The sequence below is a fragment of the Diadema antillarum genome, unplaced genomic scaffold, assembly GCF_040938485.1.
Source record: "Diadema antillarum isolate AM-2024a unplaced genomic scaffold, OU_Dant_1.0 seq00000007_RagTag, whole genome shotgun sequence".
Lineage (NCBI taxonomy): Eukaryota > Metazoa > Echinodermata > Echinoidea > Diadematoida > Diadematidae > Diadema > Diadema antillarum.
In genome coordinates, this window is record NW_027271129.1 from 708054 (window position 1) to 732085 (window position 24032).

Sequence of the window (24032 nt, forward strand, 5' to 3'; positions counted from 1 at the left end):
AATTTCCCTTCTTTTTTCCATATTTATCTTGAAAGTGACTCAAGGTATCATCATGAGACTTAGTACCGGTACATATTTATAAAATGCATGTTCTACCTGACAGTTATCCTCTCGGGAATTTTAGGGTCATAAGGTTAAAGGTCCAGGGTCAAAGGCCAAGTGAAAATGCAAACATTTTACTATTTGATACTGAAATTACACTTTTTCTCCATACCTTGAAAGTTACCCAATGCATAGACTTATAAAGGGTCAAAAGTCAAGTAAAGATCCTCAAATCCCAAAATACCTGCGCTCTTAGACAGTATAGCCATCCATCCAATTAAACTTAGTTATAGTTCAAGGAAAGTGAATATTCAACACATTTGTGACAAACTTGTCATTCTAATATTTTGCCAATTAAGCCTAGATGTGAAACTGTCATCACACATTGTCAAGTTGTTGTACTATAGACCTATTAGGAGAACCATGCATTATGGCGGAGGCATACCAGTCGCCATAGCGACATTTCTAGAACATTTCAAATTTGGTATGTAAATGTATCATAGTCAAATCTATACACCTATACCTATTGATAATGCTGCCCTCACTGTTCCACCTTTTACAGGATCAAAGGTCACCCTGATCATGTCAAAATTTGCAAAAGTGCTTATTTATGCAATAACTTGATTGTTACCCAACGGATTTTATTCAGACTTGCGGAGGAGGTGTATGGGTAGTCATTCTACGTGAAGGACACAACAGTTTGTGGTGACGGCGACCTCAGTGTTCCGACTTGGATGCCATGTCACATTTCTTGTGTGCACTGTATCAGCCACATTTCTCATCAGATTTTCTTCAAATTCGACAAAAAGATGCATTATAGTAAATTGAAGATGCCTATTGTTTTTGGTGGTGGTGCCCTTGTTTGTTTCGTCTTTATACACGAAGCGGTAAATATTTCAGGATCTGCTTGTGTGTACGATCCTGGCTGTGTTTCGTGACTGATTTTTTTTTTTCAAATTTGGTATGTAAACATATTATAGGCAAATCTAGACACCTTTACATATTGATACTGCTGCCCCCACTGTTCCACCTTTTACAGGGTCAAAGGTCACCCCGATCAGGGCGAAATTTGCGAAAATGCTTATTTGTGCAATAACTTGATTGTTACTGTATTTTACTCAGACTTTCTAAGGAGGTGTATGGATGGACATTCTACGTGAAGGACACAACAGTTTGAGGTGACGGCGCCCTCGGTGTTCCAACTTGGAGGCCATGTCACATTTCTTATGCTCTATAAGCCACATTTCTTGTCGGATTTTATTCAAACTTGCTATGGAGGTTTGTCAGGGGGTTATTCTAGGTATTATAAACAAAAGTTTCCATTGACAGCGCCCTCATTGTCCCGACTTTTAAGGACGCCATGTCATATTTCTCGTACAGTGCTCACCCGCTAATCGGGAACCGCTTTAGCGGGAACCCCGCTTATGTGCAACAAAACTTGATGCAACAAAATTTTCACATGTTATTTCCATCGCTTAATCGGAACCTTGAACCGCTTTATCGGGACAAATCTGGCAGAAACATTTCTATTGTCCATGTATTAATGTCTAAAAATAATAAGTTAATACTTAGAAAAAATTGCAGGGACTTCATTTCCTTACCAGAAGGATTATTTTCTAACTAGTTGCCAATAGATTATGCCGACTGCAGTCTATAAACATTTACCATTAGGCAATGAGATGTAGGGCAGTAGTGGGGGTCTTATTGTGCGTCATCTTTCCGTGCGTTGTCAGTTTCTGCTCAAGCACTTACACTGTAATTGAGTCCACTAATCTCACCAGCCAGCCAGCTACACACGTAGTTGAGAGACTGAGCTCTCTTCCTACTTCAGCCCTCCTGCATGTTACATATCATGCTCTCACCAACTCATGTGTGACTGTGTGTGTGCCACACCAACACATGCAGTGCACTATGTGAAACTTTAGCTTTGAGATAACACACACAGTCGTCCACTGTATGCAGGTCTAGAGCCCCATCCCTGCAATCTACAAGCGTGCGTACGCAAATTCCTTTCTACCATGGCGTTCAGCCTTTAGGTGACTGGCATGCTTGTTGGGTGTCAGACTGTCAGTTTCCCTCTATCTACCATCATTTTTTTCTTATTCTTCACGTTACATGAAACACCTGCACGGCTGCTTGCAAGTTGTTTGTTGTTTAATCAGTGACAGTGTGTTTTATTTTTCTCTGTCATTCATGGGATTGGGCCAGGGCGAGGGATATCAGAAGAAGGAAGTCTGCTCAAGCCAAGGTGTCTCTTGCACCATACCATCAAAATTAATCATCATATGATCGCTAATCATTTTGTTTTTCTTAAGTCCCAAAGTCAGGTTGCGTCTTATACACAGGTGCATCTAAACACCGAACTTAACAGTATCTGTATTTTCAATTCTATAAGAGGTTTATTTTGTGGATCAAATAAATGGAGGTTTGTTCTGATAATGCATTTGCCAAAATTGTAAGACTGCCATGCTGTGTCCTTTCTTATCTCCGTTTTGGGTAGGACCTGCGTGTCGTATCGTGCGGGTATTTGACGCTGTGATTAGCGTTGGGTGTGATGACTGTGCATGTTTTAATGTAATGCCCACATACTTGACTTCATGTTGTGTGGTTTGCACAGGCCAATACCGGTCATCGCTTAAGCGGGAGCACCGCTTAAACGGGAGAAAAACTTGTCTCCCGACCCCTTGCGATTAAGCGGTAAGCACTGTTTGTGCTATACTACATCTAATCTCATTTCTCATGGGATTTTATTCAGACTTGCCAAGGATCGGTCATTCTAAATGAGCATGTAGGACACAACAGTTTGTGGTGGTGGTGCCCTCAGTGCTCCAACTTGAATGCTAGTCACATTCCTTGTGCATGCTCTATCAGCCACATTTCTTGTCAGATTTTATTCAAACTTGCTATTGAGGTTTATGGGGAGTTATTCAAGGTAACAAAAGTTTTCATTGCCAACGCTCTCATTGTTCAAATTTTTATAGGATGACATGTCATATTCCTTGTATGTGCTATGTACCAGCCTCATTTCTCATCAGATTTTATTGTATCCTGCGACAGTTGCCATATTATACAACATTCTGGCCTAAACAGTAATCCAGATGGGGTATGGGAGATGGGTTCGGGGGATACATGTGCTCGAACAGGTCTCCTGTGCGAGTGCTATAGTTCAGTGTTGAACAATACATTGTCATAGTAACTTTTTTTTTTTAATACAAAAACATACAAAGTAATCATTGCTAGTTGAGCTAACTCCCTCAGTGTTAGGTTGGGGTATTAATCACATTGAGTTATAGTTCTAGTTAACATAGAAATAAGACTATTCAAACTGACAAGTTCATGTAATGGCAAAATTTGATAGACAGTGGTTGACTATGGCTACAATATGTGGCGTTACTTATCAGTTTTGAAGCATAACACATTAAGCCTGTGATGTAAGGTCAAACTCCGCCGTTTTTGCCCATTTGCGAACTTGTAAGCCTGTTTACTCTTAGTGTCAAACTAGTGAGCTCTATGACTTATGGGCTGTATGACTATGGACCTTTTTGCCATGTCGAACTTGTGGGCCATATGACTTGTGGGCCATATGACTTGTGGGCCATATGACTTGTGGGTGCCAGTCTCGTAGGATTTCCCCTGCCAGATTAAGCACTTCAATGTGAAATCTTTCTGATTAAGGTAAAGAAGTACCGGTACATGTTTTACTTATTTTTGTTCACTTGTACTGATCTGCACACTGAGTAATTACTGCCAACATATTGAAAGGGACAGCGAACAGTTGCTCACAAGGTTTGTTGTGATAGAACAGGGATGCATACTTAAAACAAGTGTTGTTTTTTGTCACAGCAATTTACCAATACCTGTGATAGAGAGCATTAACACTTCTGCACAGCACAGAGCAAGGGTACAAAGGAGAGTTTCTTGTGTCTTCTCCTTCAGTAACATCTCCCTGTTGAGACACTTAGGAGACATGGATAACAAAGTTAACATTTCTCTCTAAGAATGTTCTGTGTCAGATTTTTTCCATATATTTTATGGGAATCATTCTTAGGGGTAGGGATACAGGGTTGTGCAAAGACATGTCCCCCATGGGTGATCTTGGGGAGGGCCCAAGAGGCTGAAAAGGGTGAAAATTTCAAAGAACTGTTTCTGCAGAACCAGACGAGTACAGCTAAGTCTTTAGATACTCTTTAAAGACCTAATAAAATGTTTTAGACATTTTTATACCCCCGCCAAACGAAGTTTGAAGGGGGTATATAGGAATCAGCGGACGGTCGGGCAGTCGGGCGGTCGGTCCGTTGCAAATCTTGCGTCGCGAACTACTTCCTCAGTTTTCAACCGATTCCCATAAAACTTGGCACAGATGTGTGCCTTGGGTTGTAGATGTGCAAGACGTATTTTTTGACAGTACCGAAAAAGTACGTTGCCATGGTAACGGCATATTATGGGCAAAAATGGGTACAAATCTTGCGTCGCGAACTCCTCCCACAGTTTTTGATCAATTTTTATTAAATTAGGTACAGATGTTCATCGGAATATGTTAATGTGCAAGACACATATTTCCGCAGTGGCAAAAAGTGCGTTGCTATGGTAACGGCATGTTATTGGTAAAATATAGGGCAAAATGCTTCATGGCAAAACTGCTTCATCAGTGTTCTTCCAATTCTCATGGAATTCATATTGAATGTTTGTCTTAGGATATAGGTCAGCATGACACATTTCTTGACAGTGACAAAAAGTATGTTGCCATGGTAACAGCTCACATATTATGAGCCAAAATGATGGAAAATTTTGTGTTGCAAACTACTTATCCTCAGTTTTTGCCCAATTTCCATGAAACTTGGTACAGATGTGTGCCTTTGGTTGTAGATGTGCAAGACGCATTTTTCGACAGTACCCGAAAGTACGTTGCCATGGTAACGGCATATTAATGGCAGAAGATCAAGGAAAGATCTTGCGGATTTAACTACTTCCTCAGTTTTTTGACCAAAGCTTATGAAATGTTGTTTGGCGGGGGTATAACCAGTCGCTGTAGCGACATTTCTAGTTTTCTCAATGATGTAACAATAACAAATGTTAAATTCTAAGTAATTCTATGGTTGTACGGGGTTTTTTTACTGTTCTGAATTTTGTTCTATATTTGTTAACATAATGGATGCAATTTCCTCTGTTTTGGAAAACTTTCTATACTTTCGCCGCATGCAGCGCACTATCACTTCTAAATTGTGATGACGTCTAAGAATGGAGTCGTCGATATTGATTGTCCGACCAGCCTAGCCATAGCGGCGCCAGCGAGCTGGCAAGGCTATGCTAGCGCGGCGCAAGCGAGCTGGCAAGGCTATGCTAGCGCGGCGCAGCGACAGCCGCCGGCCGGCGGCTAGCGCTGGCGGGGGAGCGAGCTAGCGAGCGCATAGCAGTTGCTGTGCTGCACTATTGTCATTGGCTAAGCCTTTAGACAAAAGAATATTTAATGAATTGTATCAGATTTAATACAGCCAATAATACAGATTACAACTGTGGTACGCTTGGATATCCAATATTTCGGCAAACTCGTGAAATGGGCCCCACCACTGCGTGTCTGTACTAATACTACAGCGACTCGCCTGTTTAAATACTCGTGAATTCAGCCCCACCGTGTGGCGTTCATCGGTAGGTAAGCACGGCGGTGGGGCTGCCTTCCACAGTCAATACTCGTGAATGCGGCGAAAATGACTTCCTAATATGTCCCTCAACTAATTTAACGGCCAATTTAACCATAAATACAACCCTACCTAACCCTAAACCCTAGGAGGACCTACCCTTGCTTGCTCTAAGCGCACGGGTACGGTGCACGCGCACTGCGGTGGGGCCTATTTCACGATAGCCCCACCACCACTGCGTGTCTGTACTAATACTACGGCGACTCGCCTGCTTTATAGGCCAAGACCTACTCGTGAATTCAGCCCCACCGTGGCGTTCATCGGTAGATAAGCACGGCGTTGGGGCTTCCTTCCACAGTATGATTTGTAGCATAAAAGAAAAACTACTCGACCAAAATTGACGATCATTCTTGGTACTGGTATCATTTTTCTTATAGAAAATGGCGCATCTAAATTACTGATAACAAATATTGCAGAAACTGACCATGGGAAACTGGTTAGGCCTTTTTTTTTTTACCCACGACCCACCCTGTCACATATCCCCCTAGACTCCAGAGTATAGCCTCTGTACTAGTGGTACCAAAGATTCTGCTATTACTACTTACTAGTCTACTATACCTAGTGGTAATAGTACTACTACTAGTAGTAGTACTAGTAGACTACTACTACTAGTACTGTAGACTTCTACTACTAGACTACTACTAGTAGTTTAACTTGTTAGCGCCAGCCGACGGGCCAGACCACGGCCGGGACGCTCCCGCTTGCTGCGGCCGGAGTAGCTGCTCACTTTGTGAGCGAGCTGGGTCTGTTCTTCTACTACTTACTAGACAAACAGTTACAACTTACAATGTCAATCATGTAGAATACAGTATATCCTTTCTAACGTTAAACTATATGGGGGCATACCAGACATACCACTCTGTATTTCCCAGGCGATCGTTTCCGTGAGGTCTATTCTCGGACTTGGTGCCATGTTCATACGCTCTTGCACTGGCAGCGGGTGAGATGCAGCTGGTTCATATCGGTAAGGTGCAGCCCCATGATAACGTTCTGGTTCATCAGCTGCCTCTCCCTCCCCATCTTCCCCTTCAACTTCATGTGCCTCCTCTTCTTCTCCGCTATCGTCAGAGCTGCAGTCTTCATCATCATCATCATCATCAATGTCGAAGTTTACCCGTATTATAGGGGAAGACATTATGCTCGAGGTACCAGGTATTTGTGCAAGCTAACTTAGTGATAATGTACTTAGTACTAATGCGTACATGTCGACAGTCAGTGGGTCGACCGGGAGCGCACATCCAGCGGGGCCCGGGCCTGGCCGGGCTAGCTAATGTGTACACGCGTGTACCAAGCTAGTAATCTAAGTGCTTGTGCTGAGCGGCGTCTGCTAACTGAGCACAACTCCGTCCTTATACAGTACGTCATCAATCGGTTCAGGGGTGTTGGTCACGTGACTATCTTTTTCGCAAAAGCTGCAGCGAGGTCCTCCAAAAATGTGATATTTGGGGGAGTTTCTTGAAGCGATAGAAACCGGAACGACACTGACAACATGTTTACATTGATAATCATGACATATATTTTACATTTCTTTTGCATATTAAAACATTTTGCAAGCATTTTATTAGGTCTTTAAGTATAAAATATAAGGTGTTTGAGATATTGCCCCAAAGGATAAAACTTATGAATTTTGCTTACCATTGTGAAATTTGTGCCAGTTTTGATTGAAGTTGCTTATAATGTCATTGTAATTTGACAAACCTGGTAATGTGGACATGTTTCGTATCATTCTGCAGGTTCATTTCCATCTCCTTGGTGTTCATCAATAAGTATCTGCTAAGCAGCCCCAAACTTAAGGTGAGATAAATGTGTTTGTATGTAACTGTAAATTAAGACACTTCCTGCCCAGCTAACTATCCCATTATTGACGTATTTATGATGAAGTGGAAAAGAGGGATAGAGTAGCTCATCCGGGTGCTTAAGCTTTATGTTTGATTGGTGCAGTACAGTGAAAAAAAAACTTTCTACATGCTCTTGTTAAATGGTAAACTTCTTGGTGCATGATTGTCAGCTGGATGCTAGGTGATTTTTAGCTCACCTGAGCCAGAGCCTCAAGTGAGCTGTTGCGATTGCTCTTCGTCCGACATCCGTCATGCGTTAAGTTTTTACATTTTCATCTTCTTCTTGAGAACCCCTTGACCGATTTTCACCAAACTTGACAGGTAGCATCCCTAGGGGGGATAGGATCTCAGTTTGTTCAAATGGGCACCATGCTTCACCGGGGGGGCAAAAAAAGAACACCTAAACTAAGGAATCTTAGAAAATCTTCTCTAGAACCAGAAGTGAAAGGGCTAAGTTAATACTATGAGTTAGTACATTGATGATTTGTTAATAGCGGAATCAGGGGTGCCCTCCTTGGGACCCATTAGAGGGGATGGGGAAGGGTGTTACGGCACATTTTGGTAAATTACCAAAATGTGCCGTCACTATGTCACGGCACATTTTGGTAACTGCACATTTTGGTAATTTACCAAAATGTGCCGATAGTGCACCTATACCTGACGGGATCAACTGTTACCAAAATGTGCAGTTATGCGAAGTGGATTTGCCTGCACATTTTGGACAATCTGCACATTTTGGTAACTGATCGCAGAACTAAAAACCCATGGATGGGCTTGAGATTTATAATACGGTCAAGGGGTTAAAGTGATATGGTCCTACAGTAAAGACAGGCAAGACACTTATTTAGCTCACCCGAGCTGAAGGCTCGAGTAAGCTATTGCGATTGCTTTGCGTGCGGGTATGCTGTGTGACCTGCGTGCTAGGTGCGTGAGGCTGACAACTCAGTGAAGGAATGCCTCTGAAGGAATGGCAGAAGTACCACAGAATGTCATTAATTTAGCTGCATACGGGGACTGCGAAATACAGTCCTGCTCGAGTAACCTGTGGGGGTCCGTGTCACTCCCGGGATTATTTTTTTTCTCTTGAATAATAAACACTTGGTGCTCATGTAGAGGAAAGAAAGAGAAAAAAAGTTTTTCACTTGTCCAAAAGAAAATTATAGAGGTTATAGAACAAAGTTATTATGATGATACTAATAATGACAGTAAGAAGGAGAAGAAGAAGAATAGAAAGAGACTGATTAGATAACTTGTGTAATGTGAGTACGGTTCAAAAGACTAGGGCATTTGTTTGTTTGTTTTGAAGGTGAATGCTGAATACTGTAAGATTTGACGAGTTTTCCTCTTACCATGGATTTTTGTAACTACTGTTATCAAAATGAACAATACAAAATGCTATACTTGTCCTGTTTTTGGAGATTTATTTGCTATGTTATATTACGTGTACTATAATAAAAGGCTTCCGGGGAAAAATGATTTTAAGAACCATACAGGACCAACATACAAGAAAACAAAATTCTGGAATGGATTTGCGTATTATCTCTCACCCTTCTCGTGATGCTCAAAAGCTTGCATCCCTTCCATGTTCATTGGAGCGAACGCGGGAATCGCAGGAGCTACAAATCTCGACTCCTCCTGTGTCCACAGTAGGTTCTGAGCGAATACAAGCTTTATAGTGCTCCCGCGTTTACCGCAGAAGCGCTTTCCACTAATAGAGAGTGCGAACTTGAATTACTCCATTATCTCGAAAGATGCGAGATTATTGTAACTCCATAAATGATAGAAAATAGGCCTATACTTTGATGCTGATATGCATGTCTAGTACAGTCGTTGCTATATACTGAAGTTTCTCAAACCCATCGATTATAGTGCGTTAATTCAAGCAGTTTCGCCTCCCTGCATGTTCATTACTGATGACCGGGACCAAAATCGGCCATAACAAATACTCTGTCAGGAAAGTATTGATTCAGTGCAACGCTTGTGATTTTTTTTTTCTCTTGAATAATGAAAACACATGGTGCTCATGCAGAGGAAAGATAGAAAAAGACAGTTAGTTTGTTGCTTGTCCAAAAGAAAATTATAGAGGTTATAGTTGTTGTGATAATACGAATAATGACAGTAATAAGTAGAAGAAGAAGAACAGAAAGAGATTGATTAGATAACGGGTGTAAATAATATGTGAATAAGTTCAGAAGGTGAATGCCTTTTGATTGTTTATTGGGTGAATGCTGAATAATATTGCTGAGAGATTTGATAAGTTTCCTTCTCACCATGGATTTGTGTTACTATACTGTTATCAAAATGAAAAAAAAAATACAAATAAAGACTTGTGATGTTTGGAAGGGTTTATTTGCCATCTTTTATTACTATAAACAACGTTTCCGAAAAAATATATACATTATATTTATTCATTTGATTATATTCTATTAAGAACCGGAGCTTGTGGATTTGAAGGAATACAGTATAAAATTTCCGGTATCCCGAAAAATGTGGCTGTGCAGGACCGATGTAACAAAACAAAACAAAAAAAATCTGGAATGGATTTGTGTAGAGTATGCTTGTATTCACGCTGAACCTGCTGTGAACACAAGAGGAGTCGAGTTTTGTAGCTCCTGCGATTCCCGCGTTCGCTCCAATGAACACATAAGGGATGCAAGCTTTTGTACCTACCGCGTATTCCCTCAACTTCCTCTGAACATCACGAGAAGGGTGAGAGATTAGTGCTCCCGCGTTTACCACAAAAGCGCTTTCCACTAAATTGAGAGTGCGAACTTTGAAATTACCCCGTAATCCCTCCTCTGGTATAGAGTTAACAAGGGAAGGATGCGAGATTATTGTAACTCAAGAAATAATAGAAAATAGGCCTACTTTGATGCTGATATGCATTTCTAGTACAGTCGTTGCTATAGTATACTGACGTTTCTCAAATAATAATCGTAAGAAAGTACGAGTATAGATTGAGTGCAACGCTTGTGATTTTTTTTCTTTTTCTCTTGAATAAAGAAAAGACATGGTGCTCATGCAGACGAAAGATAGAGAAAAACAGTTAGTTTGTCGCTTGTCCAAAAGAAAATTATAGTTACAAAGTTGTTGTGATGATACTCTCTTGGCTTTGCTTCGTAAACGAAGATTTAGGGGCATTGACGTCCACGTCTGGCGCAAGCTCGCTGGTGGCTGAAGAGGCCAATTCGTGACAGGCACAAACGACCACAGCGGCTGCAGGGGAATGACAAGTCCGGGTTTTGTGCTGTGGCAACACGGTTCTTCCTCCTTCTTCGCTTTTCTTTGAGAGTAACCCTACGGTTGTTCTCAAAGGAGGACACTGATTGGTGAACTGTGTGTCGCCAGGACCCTCGGTCAGCGGCAAGGGATGACCACTGCTGATAGTCGATGTTGCAGGTAGATAGAGACTTTTTCAGAGAGTCTTTGTACCTCTTCTTTGGTGCTCCTCTGTTACGGTGCCCAGTGGAGAGTTCACCATAGAGAGTGATCTTGGGTAGGCGGTGATCCTCCATTCTCGTGACGTGCCCTGCCCATCGCAACTGCGTTTTCAACAACATGGCCTCGACACTGGTGATCCCTGCTTGTTGAAGCACATCCACGTTTGTGATGTAGTCGCTCCAATGGATGTTGAGGATAGAGCACAGACATCGTTGGTGGAAACGTTCCAGGAGTCGTAGGTGGTGTCTGTAAGTGACCCAGGACTCAAAGCCATACAGGAGGGTGGTAAGTACCACAGCTCTGTAAACACTGATCTTTGCGGCTTTCTTGAGGTGCTTGTTTTTCCAGACACGTCTGTGGAGTCTGCCAAAAGCACTATTAGCCTTTGCCACTCTATTATCCACTTCCTTGTCGATTTTGGCATCAGAGGAGATCATACATCGCAGGTAGGTGAACTGTTTGACTGCCTTCAATTCTTTCTCACAGATTGTAATGTGGGGTGGGCAATACGCTTCCTGGGGGGCGGGCTGGTGGAGAACCTCTGTCTTCTTCAGGTTGACTTCGAGACCAAAGAGCTGAGATGTCTCTGCAAAGCAGGATGTTACACGTTGCAGGGCAGCCTCTGTATGGGTTACAAGGGCAGCATCATCGGCAAAAAGTAGCTCTTGAATCAGTTGCTCTACGGTCTTGGTGTGGGCCTGTAGACGTCGTAAGTTGAACTGGCTACCATCGGTGCAGTATCGAATGTAAATGCCGTCCTCGTCACCGAGGTCATCCGTGGTCCGTTTAAGCATCATGCTGAAGAAGATAGTGAAGAGAGTTGGTGCGAGGACGCAGCCCTGCTTCACACCGTTTGTGATTTGGAAAGGTTCCGAGAGTTCATTTCTGTTTCTGACCTGGCCACACTGATCTTCGTGAAGCTGCATGACCATGTTAAGAAACTTGGGTGGACAGCCAAGACGCTCCAGGATCTGCCAAAGGCCTTTCCTGCTCACAGTATCGAAAGCCTTTGTCAGGTCTACGAAGGTGACATATAGGCCCTTGTTTTGTTCATGGCATTTTTCTTGGAGCTGCCTGAGCACGAATACCATGTCAGTAGTACCTCTGTTCGATCTGAAGCCGCACTGGCTCTCTGGAAGGTGGAGTTCTGCCACAGCAGGTACTAGCCTGTTGAGAAGGATTCTTGCTAGAATTTTGCCGGCGATGGAGAGGAGAGTTATCCCTCGGTAGTTTGAACAGTCAGACTTTTCACCTTTGTGTTTGTAGAGGGTGATGATGACAGCATCTCGGAGGTCTTGCGGTAGCTTACCCTGTTCCCAGCAGCATAGGAAGAGTTCATGAAGTTTTGAAAGCAATGCAGCTCCTCCATGCTTCCAAATTTCTGGCGGGATGCCGTCGATGCCTGCAGCCTTGCCACACTTCATCTGGTTTGTGGCCTTGATGACCTCTTCGAGGGTGGGAACTTCGTCTAGCTCTTCTTTCACAGATTGCTGAGGGATCTGTTGAATTGTAGATTTGTCGACAGAGCGGTCGGCGCTGAAGAGGGTCTGGAAATGTTCTGCCCAGCGATTCAAGATGGATGTTTTGTCAGTAGTACCTGGCCATCTGAACTGTGCAGGGGGCTGACCACTTGGTGCGAGGGGCCGTAGATTGCCTTTAGAGCTTCATAGAATCCCCCGTAGTCACCGCTGTCGGCACAAAGCTGAACTTTCAAGGCGAGGTTGGTCCACCACTCATTCTGAATGAATCGCAGCTTGCGCTGGAGATTGCTGCAGGCAGAGCGGAAGGCAGTTTTCTTTACAGGGCTTGATGGTTTTGCAAGGTGGGCCTGATGGGCAGACCTCTTCTTCTCCAGTAGTTGATGGATTTCTTTGTCATTTTCGTCAAACCAGTCTTTGGAGAACCCTAAGACTTCTCTAGAGGACTGCAGAATGGCAGTTTTCAGGTGTGCCCAAAGCATTTCAGGACAGGGATCTGTGAGAGAGTCTGAACCTTCTAACTTCAACTGAAGATTTGACTGGAAGTTGGCTCTCACATCGGCTGACTTCAGGCTACCAATCTGGATTTTCTTCCTGGGCGGACCTCCTCATTTTGGCTTTGGCTTGAAGTGAAGGCTGAGCTTACATCGCACGAGGCAGTGGTCTGTGTGACATTCTGCACTGGGCATCACTCTGGTTTGCACAACATCTCTGAGGTCACATTGGCGCACAAGGACATAGTCTAAGAGAAGCCAATGTTTGGACCTGGGATGCATCCAGGTTGTCTTGAGGCTGTCTTTCTGCTGGAAAGTGGTGTTGGTGATTGTGAACTGCAGCTCTGAGCAGAATTCCAACAGGAGATGTCCATTGTCATTACAGTTCCCAATGCCATGTCTGCCAAGAACACCTTTCCAGGCTTCCGAATCTCGGCCCACTCTGGCATTAAAGTCACCGAGGATTACAATCTTGTCATCTGCAGGGATGTCCCGCACTAAATTGCGCAGGTCTGTATAGAATCTGTCTTTGTCCGCAGGTTCTGCTTGAAGAGTTGGAGCATACACACTAAGAAGGGTAACAAACTGCTTCTTTCTCAGTGGTAGCCGCAAGGAGATGATGCGGTCGGAGTGACCTGATGGGAAGTTCTCCAGCTTTGAGACTATGGTGTTCCTGATCATGAAGCCCACACCTGAGAGGCGTCGTTCTCCCTTCGGCTTGCCTGACCAGAAGAGGGTGTAGCCTGCACCGTGCTCTTTCAGGCTGCCTGTATCTGAGAAGCGGACTTTGCTGAGGGCAGCAATGTCAATGTTCAGGCGGGAGAGTTCATGCGCAATTAAGGCAGAGCGTCTTTGAGGGCGGTTGCTCTTCGCTGTATCTAGCATGGTTCTGATGTTCCAGCATGCCAAATTGAGTCTAGTTGCACCTTTAGGGGCAGTTGCGGAGCCACTACTCTTCGAAGTTCTACCGCTTGAGAAGATGCCCGTTGGCCGCGGCTAGCCAGCTGGGTGATATGAAGATGAGCTTTGTTTAGGCCACCTTTTCTAGGCCTGTCTCCATGTGGAGCAAGCAGTGCTGTCCCTAAAGAGGGCTGCTTGGTCATCCAGGATGCTGCCGAACGATGTTGTCATCTTCAGGTCAACTATCAGATGACCAATATCCTGAACCGCCTGTATGTGGGATTGGGACTGTGGCTCCCAGTGACATCTTTCACCTACCGTTTTTGCCCCTTTCCCATCGCTACAGGACTTGGAAGAGTTGGGATAGTAGGAGTGGGGGACATGGATTTGTCCCTAGGGCCTGCGCAAAAGGCTTTTTTAGGTGAGAGACGGTGTGCGCAAACTGTTCCCACCCTTTACACCCGTGGTTCATCTGTCATAGCCTAGCAAGCTGGGACGGTGACAGTGAGGTCCTGTTGTAGGTTTTACATCAGACTTTCCTTGTCCTAGATGGATTGCCTGCCAAGGCTTTCAAGCTCCATCCACCTTGATGATACTAATAATGACAGTAATAAGTAGTAGAAGAAGAAGAACAGAAAAAGACTGATTACATTGTAGATAACAGCTGTAAATATGTGAGTATATACGATTCAACAGGTAAACGCAATTGTTTGTTTTAAGGTGAATGCTGAATACTATATGATTTGACAAGTTTCCCTCGTACCATGGATTTTTGTAACTACTGTTATCAAAATGAACAATACAAAAATCACTTGTAATGTGCTGATGGATTTATTTGCCATGTTATATTACATGTACTATAAAAACAAAGTTTCCGGGGGAAAAAAATGATTGTAAGAACCAAAGCTTGTGGATGGGAAAAAGTACAGTATAAAATTTCCGGTACCACAATCCGGAAAATGTGGCCATGCAGGACCAATGTAACAAAATATAAAATTCTGGGATGGATTTGTGTATGCTTGTATTCACACTGAACCTCCTGTGAACACGGGAGGAGTCGAGATTTGTAGCTCCCGCGATTGCCATGTTCGCTCCAATGAACACGTAAGGGATGCAAGCCTTTGTACCTCCCGCATATTCCCTCAACTTCCTTTGAACATCACGAGACTGGTGAGAGATTAGTGCTCCCGCGTTTACAGCAGAAGCGCATGCACTCCACTGAATAGAGAGCGCGAACTTTGAAATTACCCGTAATCTCTCCTCCTCTGGTTTAGTCTTAAGGGATGAATGCGAGATTATTGTAACTCCAGAAATGATAGAAAATAGGCATGCTTTGATGATGATATGCATTTGTAGTGCAGTCGTTGCTATACTGAAGTTTCTCAAATAACCGTACCTGTACATTATAGTACGTTAATTCAAGCAGTTCCGCCTCCCTGCTTCAAGTCTAAGATCTCTAGCTCGTGGGTTTGTGGAAGAAAATGGTTCCCTGTTCATTACTACCTAGTGATGCAGGACCAAAACTGGCCATAACAAATACCCTGCCAAGAGATTAGATCGAGTGCAACGCTTGTGATTTTGTTTGTTTTTCTCTTGAATAATGAAAACACTTGGTGCTCATGCAGAGGAAAGAAAGAGAAAAAAGTTTTTCGCTTGTCCAAAAGAAAATTATAGAGGTTCTAGGTACAAAGTTATTATGATGATACTAAAATCATGGCAGTAAAGCGGGGTTCCCACTATCGTGCAATCTATTGCGAATGCCACGATTGGACATTTGTAACTGATCGTGGAAGATTCGTTGAACTCGATCGAAATTTCACGTTTGGATACGAGGTTATGCGAGTCGATACGTGTTGGTTCGCTTAGGTGCGATATGGTCATGATTGGTCTGTTTCAAGCAATACGATCTGTCATGATCTGATCTCCTGTTCAGATACGATTCGATATGATTGTCCCGATTGAGTCCATGATTGGTTCCGATCTACCACGATCATTATGATTGGTATCCCCGACTTGGTGCGTGCAGCTACGTTCTGATACGTTCCAATACGAATACCGCGAAACAAGGCGGGCTGTTGAGATAAGATACGATATTTTTCACGATCGGGATTTAAAAAAAAAAACATTTAAGGTGCGATTGGACCCGAATGGGAAATTATAGTCCGGCTGACAATGGATTTCATCGTTTTCTTAACTTCTGCAGAGTGATTAGGCCTACTATCCACAATCATTGATGATGGCAGTGGTTGACAGGTTGATAATGATGACAACGTGACCTTTGCAGTATTGCAAATGACAATTACGATGTTATCAGAGAGGAAGCATCACCTATTGGGATAGGCCAGCAAAAACCTCAGATAGTCCCTCCTCTAATTTAACCTGAAGAAATTCTAATTATTGAATCGACCTGGTCACCCTTCCCCTCCCCTCCCCCCCCCCAAAAAAAAACATAAAAAACATTACACATGATCAGAACATTGCTCCCTCTTTCCCAGAAAAAAAAAAGATCTAGACAAAATGTTTTTACCTTCCTTTGAAATACATGAAGAAAATATGATATAACATATGTGTTATATCCGCTAAATATAAGAAAGTTGGCCGAACTGATAGTATTACTTGTGTGTCTGATTTCATATTCTCATAGTATGTATCGCATGCATTTTTAGCTCACCTGAGCCAAAGGCTCAAGTGAGCTACTGCGATCGCTCTTCGTCCGGCGTCCGGCGTCCGTCGTGCGTAAGCTTTTACATTTTCATCTTCTTCTTGAGAACCCCTTGACCGATTTTCACCAAACTTGGCAGGTAGCATCCCGAGGGAGATAGGATCTCAATTTGTTTATGTGGGCACCATACCCCACCTGGGGGGCCCCAAGAGGGGCCAAAACCCCCCAAAATTAAGGAATCTTTAAAAAAAATTCTTCTCTAGAACCAGAAATTAAAGAGCTAAGTTAATACTATAAATTTGTACATTGATGACTGTAGTTTCAAGTTTGTTCATGGCGGAATCAGGGGTGCCCCCCTTGGGACCCAGGGGAGGGGGTGGGGAGGGGTCCTTATAGGGCCCAAATTGTACATTTTCATGTTTTTCTTGAAAATACCATTATGAATTTTTTACAAAATTTGGCAAGTAGCATCCCTAGGGGGAAAGAATCTAATTCCCATCAAATGTGTACCATGCCCCACCTTTGTGGGGTATGTGTAACATTCTACTTCCTGTGGATGTTTCAGTGATGTCGTTATTCTATATTTCATTGTCCCACCCCTCCCTTATTCAACCTCGAGGAATACAAAATATATACGATTTGCAGGTAAAATAAGGGGCAAAATATATGTGCAAAAAAAAAAGCACAAGGAAAGTAAAAAAGTCCATCCCGATTAACACGATTAAGAAGCACAATAAGTTAAGATTTGCTGCATTTTGATACAATCCAAGACAATGTGATGCGATGATCACGATCAAAAATGAATCATGTTAGTCGTAGAAAGTTTTTGAACCGTCCAAAAATTTTTGAAGTTGCTATGATTGACCTCAAGACCTGATACAATCTGATAAGATCACTACGATTGCTTCATGATTAAGACCACGATTTCAATCATGGCGGCAATCGTGATAGTGGGAACCCCGCTTAAGAAGTAGAAGATGAAGAAGAAGAAGAAGAAGAGAGAAAGACTGATTAGATAACTTGTGTAATGTGAGTGCAGGTCAAAAGGCTAGCGCATTTGTTTGTTTGTTTTGAAGGTGAATGGTGAATACTGTAAGATTTGATGAGTTTTCCTCTTACCATGGATTTTTGTAAGTACAGTTAAACTCGCATAAGTCAATCTTCTCGGGACTGAGCAAAACACATCGACTTAGGCGATTTTCGACTTGTGCGTAAGTCGAAAAAAAATTGACTTACAGTTACACCACACGTACAGCTGTAGACATATAGAGCATAGACAAGGTAAACCAGGTCAACATCCTACTACTAAAATCCATGCTGGCAGAATGATAAAAAATGCTGAAACTTGTCCGGGGGGGATCGCTGCACTGTACACTAGCACTGGTAAATGTAACATTGGTGTGTTCAAAAAGTTAGGACAGTCTGGACGCATGCAATGTGTACAACTTGTTCCCTAATGTATCTTTTACAGATGTAACATTGGGTGATTGTTCATTTTTCATGATGTTGATTGATAAAAGATAATGTCATGTCAAGAATAATTTTTAGCCATTATCTGGTTTTTTTTTTACTGGTGTCTCTTACTCATTCTCAGGTCACTTGTGTGAAATCAGATGAGGTTCACTTTACCATGGTAATACAATCATGAATATAGTTACTCATACAAAATGATTATAACTTGACAAAAGAATGTCAGGTCATGTTTTAAACTGACAGTAAAATAAAAGTTGTATTGAAAGGATAAATCTTTTAAAAAGTTTACAAAATGACTCTACCAACGTTACACACGGTGTCCTTAAAATAAGTGTAACAACAACAAATGGAGCCGGGACTCGCAATGTTGGTTACTGGTGTTCGTTTTTATTCGTAGGTTCTGATCGTCAAAACCAAACCCAAGCCCTGAAAGATGTAAACATTATGTACAAGGGATAATGAGTACATTGTATCATCATTGAATACATTTGACATTATTTTGTCAACGAGGTTCATTAATACAGAGTATTCAGTTGTGTTCATTCTTAATCTTTGTTGCATCGTGCTATATATCATATCGACATTCAGTAGTATAATTTCTGCAACATGTAATTGGCACATAGTCATTGATTATATTGACATTTCAAGAGTGAATGGTTAATTCTGATAGTTCACGCTATGCTCCTTGAGTCTCGTTTCAATTGCATGATTATAGCTATTCTATTACAGATACATATATACAGTCAACCTCGTCTAAGTCTAATCTATTGGGACCGGCGAAAACACTTCGACTTACGCGAAATTCGACTTCCACGGAAGTCAAATTTTTCTTGGACTTGTATTTCAAGACGAATTTTCATAATCCAGTGTCTTATTATGTGTTTAGTGGCCGTGAAATTACAATAGACAGTAGTATTATGTTGTAATTAGTATTTTTGTTTTATTTAAGTTTTAAAAAGAATCCTGGGCCCTGTTTCATAAAGCTGCTCGTAAAGTTACGAACAACTTACGAGCGACTGGTGATCAGTTCTGATGTGCTATACTTATCAGAATTTTCACAATTTAGCACAAGAACTGATCACCAGTTGCTCGTAAGTCGTTCGTAACTTTACGAACAGCTTTATGAAACAGGGCCCTGGAGCACAATTATTGGACTGTGATATTCGAAATGCGTTGCACGTAATTTCTGCAAAAGATCGCGAAACGAACGAGGGAGTTCGGGGTGCCGTTATTTGTTTGGGGATCTTTTAACTTCGGTAAGAATTTCAAAACAATTGGATATTTTGTTTTTTCAATGAACTTTTCCGCACAATGTGTCATGATCTGGTCGTGATTTGTTTTTGAAAATGTCTTTACTGTCTCGTCATAGCGCTTGACCATCGCCAGATGTGCGCGATGTTGGCAAAATCTTCGTGAAACCTCGAACAGACCCCAAAGCTTCTTCGGAGAATGTCTCGCGCATGTTTCGCGATATTCTCCGATAAATTTTTATAATGCAGTGTCTTTTATGTCGTTATTGGCAGTTGAAATACAGTAGACGAGAGCAATACGAATAGTATTGAGTGCTTTTGTTTTTGTTTTTTTGAGTTTAAAAAAAATTGAGAAACTTAGTTATTGGACTGTAATAATCGAAATGCGTTTCATGTACACAGTTGAACATTATTGTTATTCATTTCCGAACGTCAAAGGGATCATTCGACATTTGTTTTGGCATCTTCCGGAGCTGAATGTTATTGCTATTTATTTTTTAATGTAAAAGCAAACATCCGGCATTCATGTTATCATCGTGCGGAGTTGAATACTATTGTTATTAATTTCCAAACGTCAAAGCAAACATCAAACGTTAATCTTACCATCTAACGCATCTAAATGTTACTGTTATTCATTTCAAATTTAAAAGCAAACATCCGACGGTTATTTTAGCATCGTATGGAGCAGAATGTTACTGCTTATATTTACTTCCGAACGTAAAAGCAATCATCTGACATTTATTTCAGCATCTTTCGGAGCCGAATGTTATTGCTATTTACTTTCGAAAGTAAAACAAGCATCCAACATTATTTAGTCATGGTACAAATACGGAGTTGAATATTATTGTTATTCATCTCCGAACGTCAAAGTGACCATTCAACATTTATTTTGGCATCTTCCGGAGCAGATTGTTATTGTTACTTTTGAGCGTAAAAGGAAAAAAAAAAGGGCGTTAATTTTAGCATCGTACGGACATGAATATTTATTATTATTCATTTCCGAACGTAGAAGCAAACATCAAACATTAATTTTACCATCGAACGCATCTTAATGTTACTGTTATTCATTTTGAAATTTAAAAGCAAGCATCCGACAGTTATTTTAGCATCGTATGGAGTAGAATATTACTGCTATTCACTTCCGAACGTAAAAGCGATCATCTGATATTTATTTCAGCGTCTTCCGGAGCCAAATGTCATCGCTATTAACTTTCAAAAGTAAAAGCAAACATCCGACATTACTCATCATCGTACGAAGTTGATCATTATTGTTATTCATCTCCAAACGTCAAAGTGACCATTCGACATTTACTTTAGCATCTTCCGGAGCAAAATGTTATTGTTATTTTAGTTTACTTTCGAACGTAAAAGCAAACATCCGGCGTTAATTTTGTCATTGTATGGACTTGAATGTTTTTATCAATCATTTCCGTGCGTCAAAGCAAACATTCGACATTCATTTTAGCATCTTCCGGAGCCGAATGTTATCCTTATTCATTTCCAAACACAAAATCAAATATCTGACATTAATTTCAGCATTGTATACGGAGCTTAATCTTACCGTTATTATTTCCAAAAGTACGAGCAAAGATCCGACATTCATTTTAGTATCATATACGGAGTCGAATATTACCGTTATTCATTTCCAAAATTAAAAGCAAACATCTACATAATTTAGCATCTTACGAAGCCGATTGTTACCGCTGTTCATTTCCAAAAGTAATGGCAAACATCCAACCTTTTTCGCGAGCCACCAATTCTTCATTTCTGAAATTTTGGTGGCCCCGGGCCACCGTTTGTGTCGAGCCATGCATAAACACTGTAGGCCTGTATGAAAACGCACTTTTTTTTAAAGTCCCAAAATACACTTTAGATTACTCCAATGCACGTGGAAATTATATTTGAAACTTAAGATAATGTGTGGGGAACCTAAAAAAAAAAAGGTGATTGTGAATTGTGGGGTAGCACACACGGTCTGCACACTAACACATACGCAACGGAGAAATGAAAGGGAAAGAAAGGTGAAATACAGGAAAGAGAAAATCCTAAACTCAAGACAGCTATCAATCTCCTTGAAAACATTCTCCAATGATTAATGAAAAAATTGAGTGGTTGCATTTCTGTCGGGTGTTTTTCGTTTACGTAACTAGCAAAAGTATACACGCGACATTTACACCTAGGCCTACATCATGGAAACTTGGCACAAACTGCGCAAGAATGCGTGGTGTTTTGTTTTGTTTTGTTTTTGTTTTTTTTGCTTCATTGTCGGAACACATTCGGTTAAAAACTTCTGTATGTTGGATTTTGTCATTCGCGTCCTATGCAAATCGTTCGCGTGCTCATCGAAGTCTCACTGAGATGCAAATGTTTGCGAGCATGGCGAATAGGCATCTACTATAAGGAATTTCAAAATTCTTCAGCAGTTGCAATCAAATTCGTAAACAATTGCAGTCAAACTCTAACACTGTTTTTATTGTCGAAAACAGTTTTTGTTGTCCCAAAGACGCTCGCAAACAGAGGTTGGTGGCTTGTACATGTACCGGATTGTGAGGACCTTTTCGTCCTTTTTTCCCCTAAAACCCTGCTGCGCCGCCCGCACATGGCTCGCCTCTATTCTGGTTCATGTGATTTATGTTTTTCTCAGCTGGACATCAAGGATACAAGGGATATTAGGATTAACTTGTATTCGACCCTTGGGAGTATTTTATTACAGAAGTGGTGTGTTTTTTCCTTCGTTTATTTATCAAAGAATGAAAGAATGCTTCATATCCATGTTTGAAAGACGTACGGGGGGGAAAAAAAACTTTGACTTATGCGATGAAAATTACATGTATTTACACAAATCTGGACTTGAAATTATCTTCGACATAGGCGAAATTCGACTTGTAAAACTTTGACTTGTGCAAGATTATTTTAAAGAAATAAGTAAAGAGAAAATCGGGACTTTTCTGGAGCTTCGACTTACCGAGTTTTCGATTTATGCGAGGTCGACTTAGGCGAGGTTGACTGTAGTAGCAAATATCTAATTCGCATTAGGTTTCTCTCAATGATTTAACTTTATGTCAGAAGGGTTCTGGTACAGACTCCAATGTGAAAGCGTTTGCATCGGCTTAACTGTAGCGCTAGTGTTCTATAACAGGTGTTCCGTGTGAAAGCTCCTAGGTCGTAAATGTGTCAAGAATGCTCTCTCACTGACCAGAGAGGATTGAATGACCTTAGGTCCAAAGTCCGTTCACTAGGTTAAAGTGAATTTGCTCTGTTTTCTAGAATCTTGACGTCAATGTGTTTCTTGCTCGAATGAATTGTTCTACAATGCTCTTGAATTCATAAATGTCTTGCTATAACAACTGACTGAACAAGTATAGTCACATTATTAGAATAATGCATCTAAAGCAGGCTATATTAGCGAATGTAATTAGCGGATATCACATGTAAAGAAGTTAGCATGATTGCAACTCAATCCAGCAAAGAAGAGTTTGACATCTCAAGTTCTCTTATACGACTTAACATAATAAAGCAATATTCAATTTGCTCAAAGTACCAACAGTATGCATAATACTGGGCCTTATAAGTTCACTGTATGGACTTATACTGCTAAACGCTCATATCATCTTCAATAGGCAAGATATGGAAATAAAAGAGTGAAGAAGAGTGAAGAAGAAGAAGAGGAAGAAGAGAGAGAGAGGGGGGGGTTCTCCTAGTGCATACACCAATATGACTAGAATAATCATACGCTCACAAGTGTTTACTCCACGTAATCACACACAATGTCAGCGAACAAGATGTTGTGAAAGCAGGAATGAACATACATCTTCAAATTGTCAAGTCTATCTTTTAACCAGCTTTCTAACAAGTTCTTCCTATTTATCAACTCAACTCAACTTAATGTCCACTAACATAATGTAGGAGCTCGATAACTGATAAACAATGTCATATCAACCAATCTGAGTCTGAGGCAGGTTTGAGCCATACATTTCAGAAGTCAGAATATGAACGACAATGAAATCTCATGATGTGCCCATGCACATTCGCATCACTCTGTTCAACATAACAGAGGATACCTATTTCCACTCAATTTGAAATAGCAACATGTTATCACTGATCTATAGCGCAAGTAGCAGCTCATAGATAATCCTAACACTATCTGGACAACATTCTAGACTCAAACTAGACTTCACAGTTTAAGTTTGACAAAGAAGATAACTTACCCCTGCCGGAGACAAAGATAGCTGACTCCTGATCACTTGCTCTGCTTCACAATATCTTGATGTTTCCTTGTTGTCAAAGATTCCAATATGAAGTGAGGAGAGGAAAACTTCTCTATTTATTGGGTTTAGGACTCTTCCCAAAGATATATTTTAACTCTAAAATCCAATCCACTGATGCACAGTTCTACATCACTTTTACTGCCACTTTGTTTGGATTGAGGGCTATAACTGGCTATGAGGTCATAGCTGGCTATGAGGTCATAGCTTGACCCAAGGAGGGCAGAGAGTGGACATTATGCCCAAATTTGGCAAGTAAAAGTGGAGAATGTGACCGGAAGGATTGGACTTCCTGAATGACGCAGGGTGACTCATTTTCCAAAAAAAATGTATTTCTATGTTACTTTTTGTTTTAGCTTTGATTCTCAAAAAATCTTTCTTTCCTTTTGTTTTAGCAAAAACCACAATGTTACATAAGGATGGAGTAACAATGGTATTGCCCAAATAATATTAGTACAGAAAAACAATACAATTAAAATCATAATAGCTATCA

The 24032-nt window shown here is 41.3% G+C and overlaps 1 protein-coding gene across 1 annotated transcript in view; it reads left to right on the top strand.

Annotated features, from left to right (window-relative positions):
* Positions 1–24032, top strand: part of LOC139724955 (GDP-fucose transporter 1-like) — a 187134-nt gene that overhangs the window by 17437 nt on the left and 145665 nt on the right. The window contains exon 2 of the mRNA XM_071636073.1: positions 7472–7532. Coding sequence (XP_071492174.1) covers positions 7472–7532 — 61 coding nt within the window. The remainder of the gene's footprint in view (positions 1–7471; positions 7533–24032) is intronic.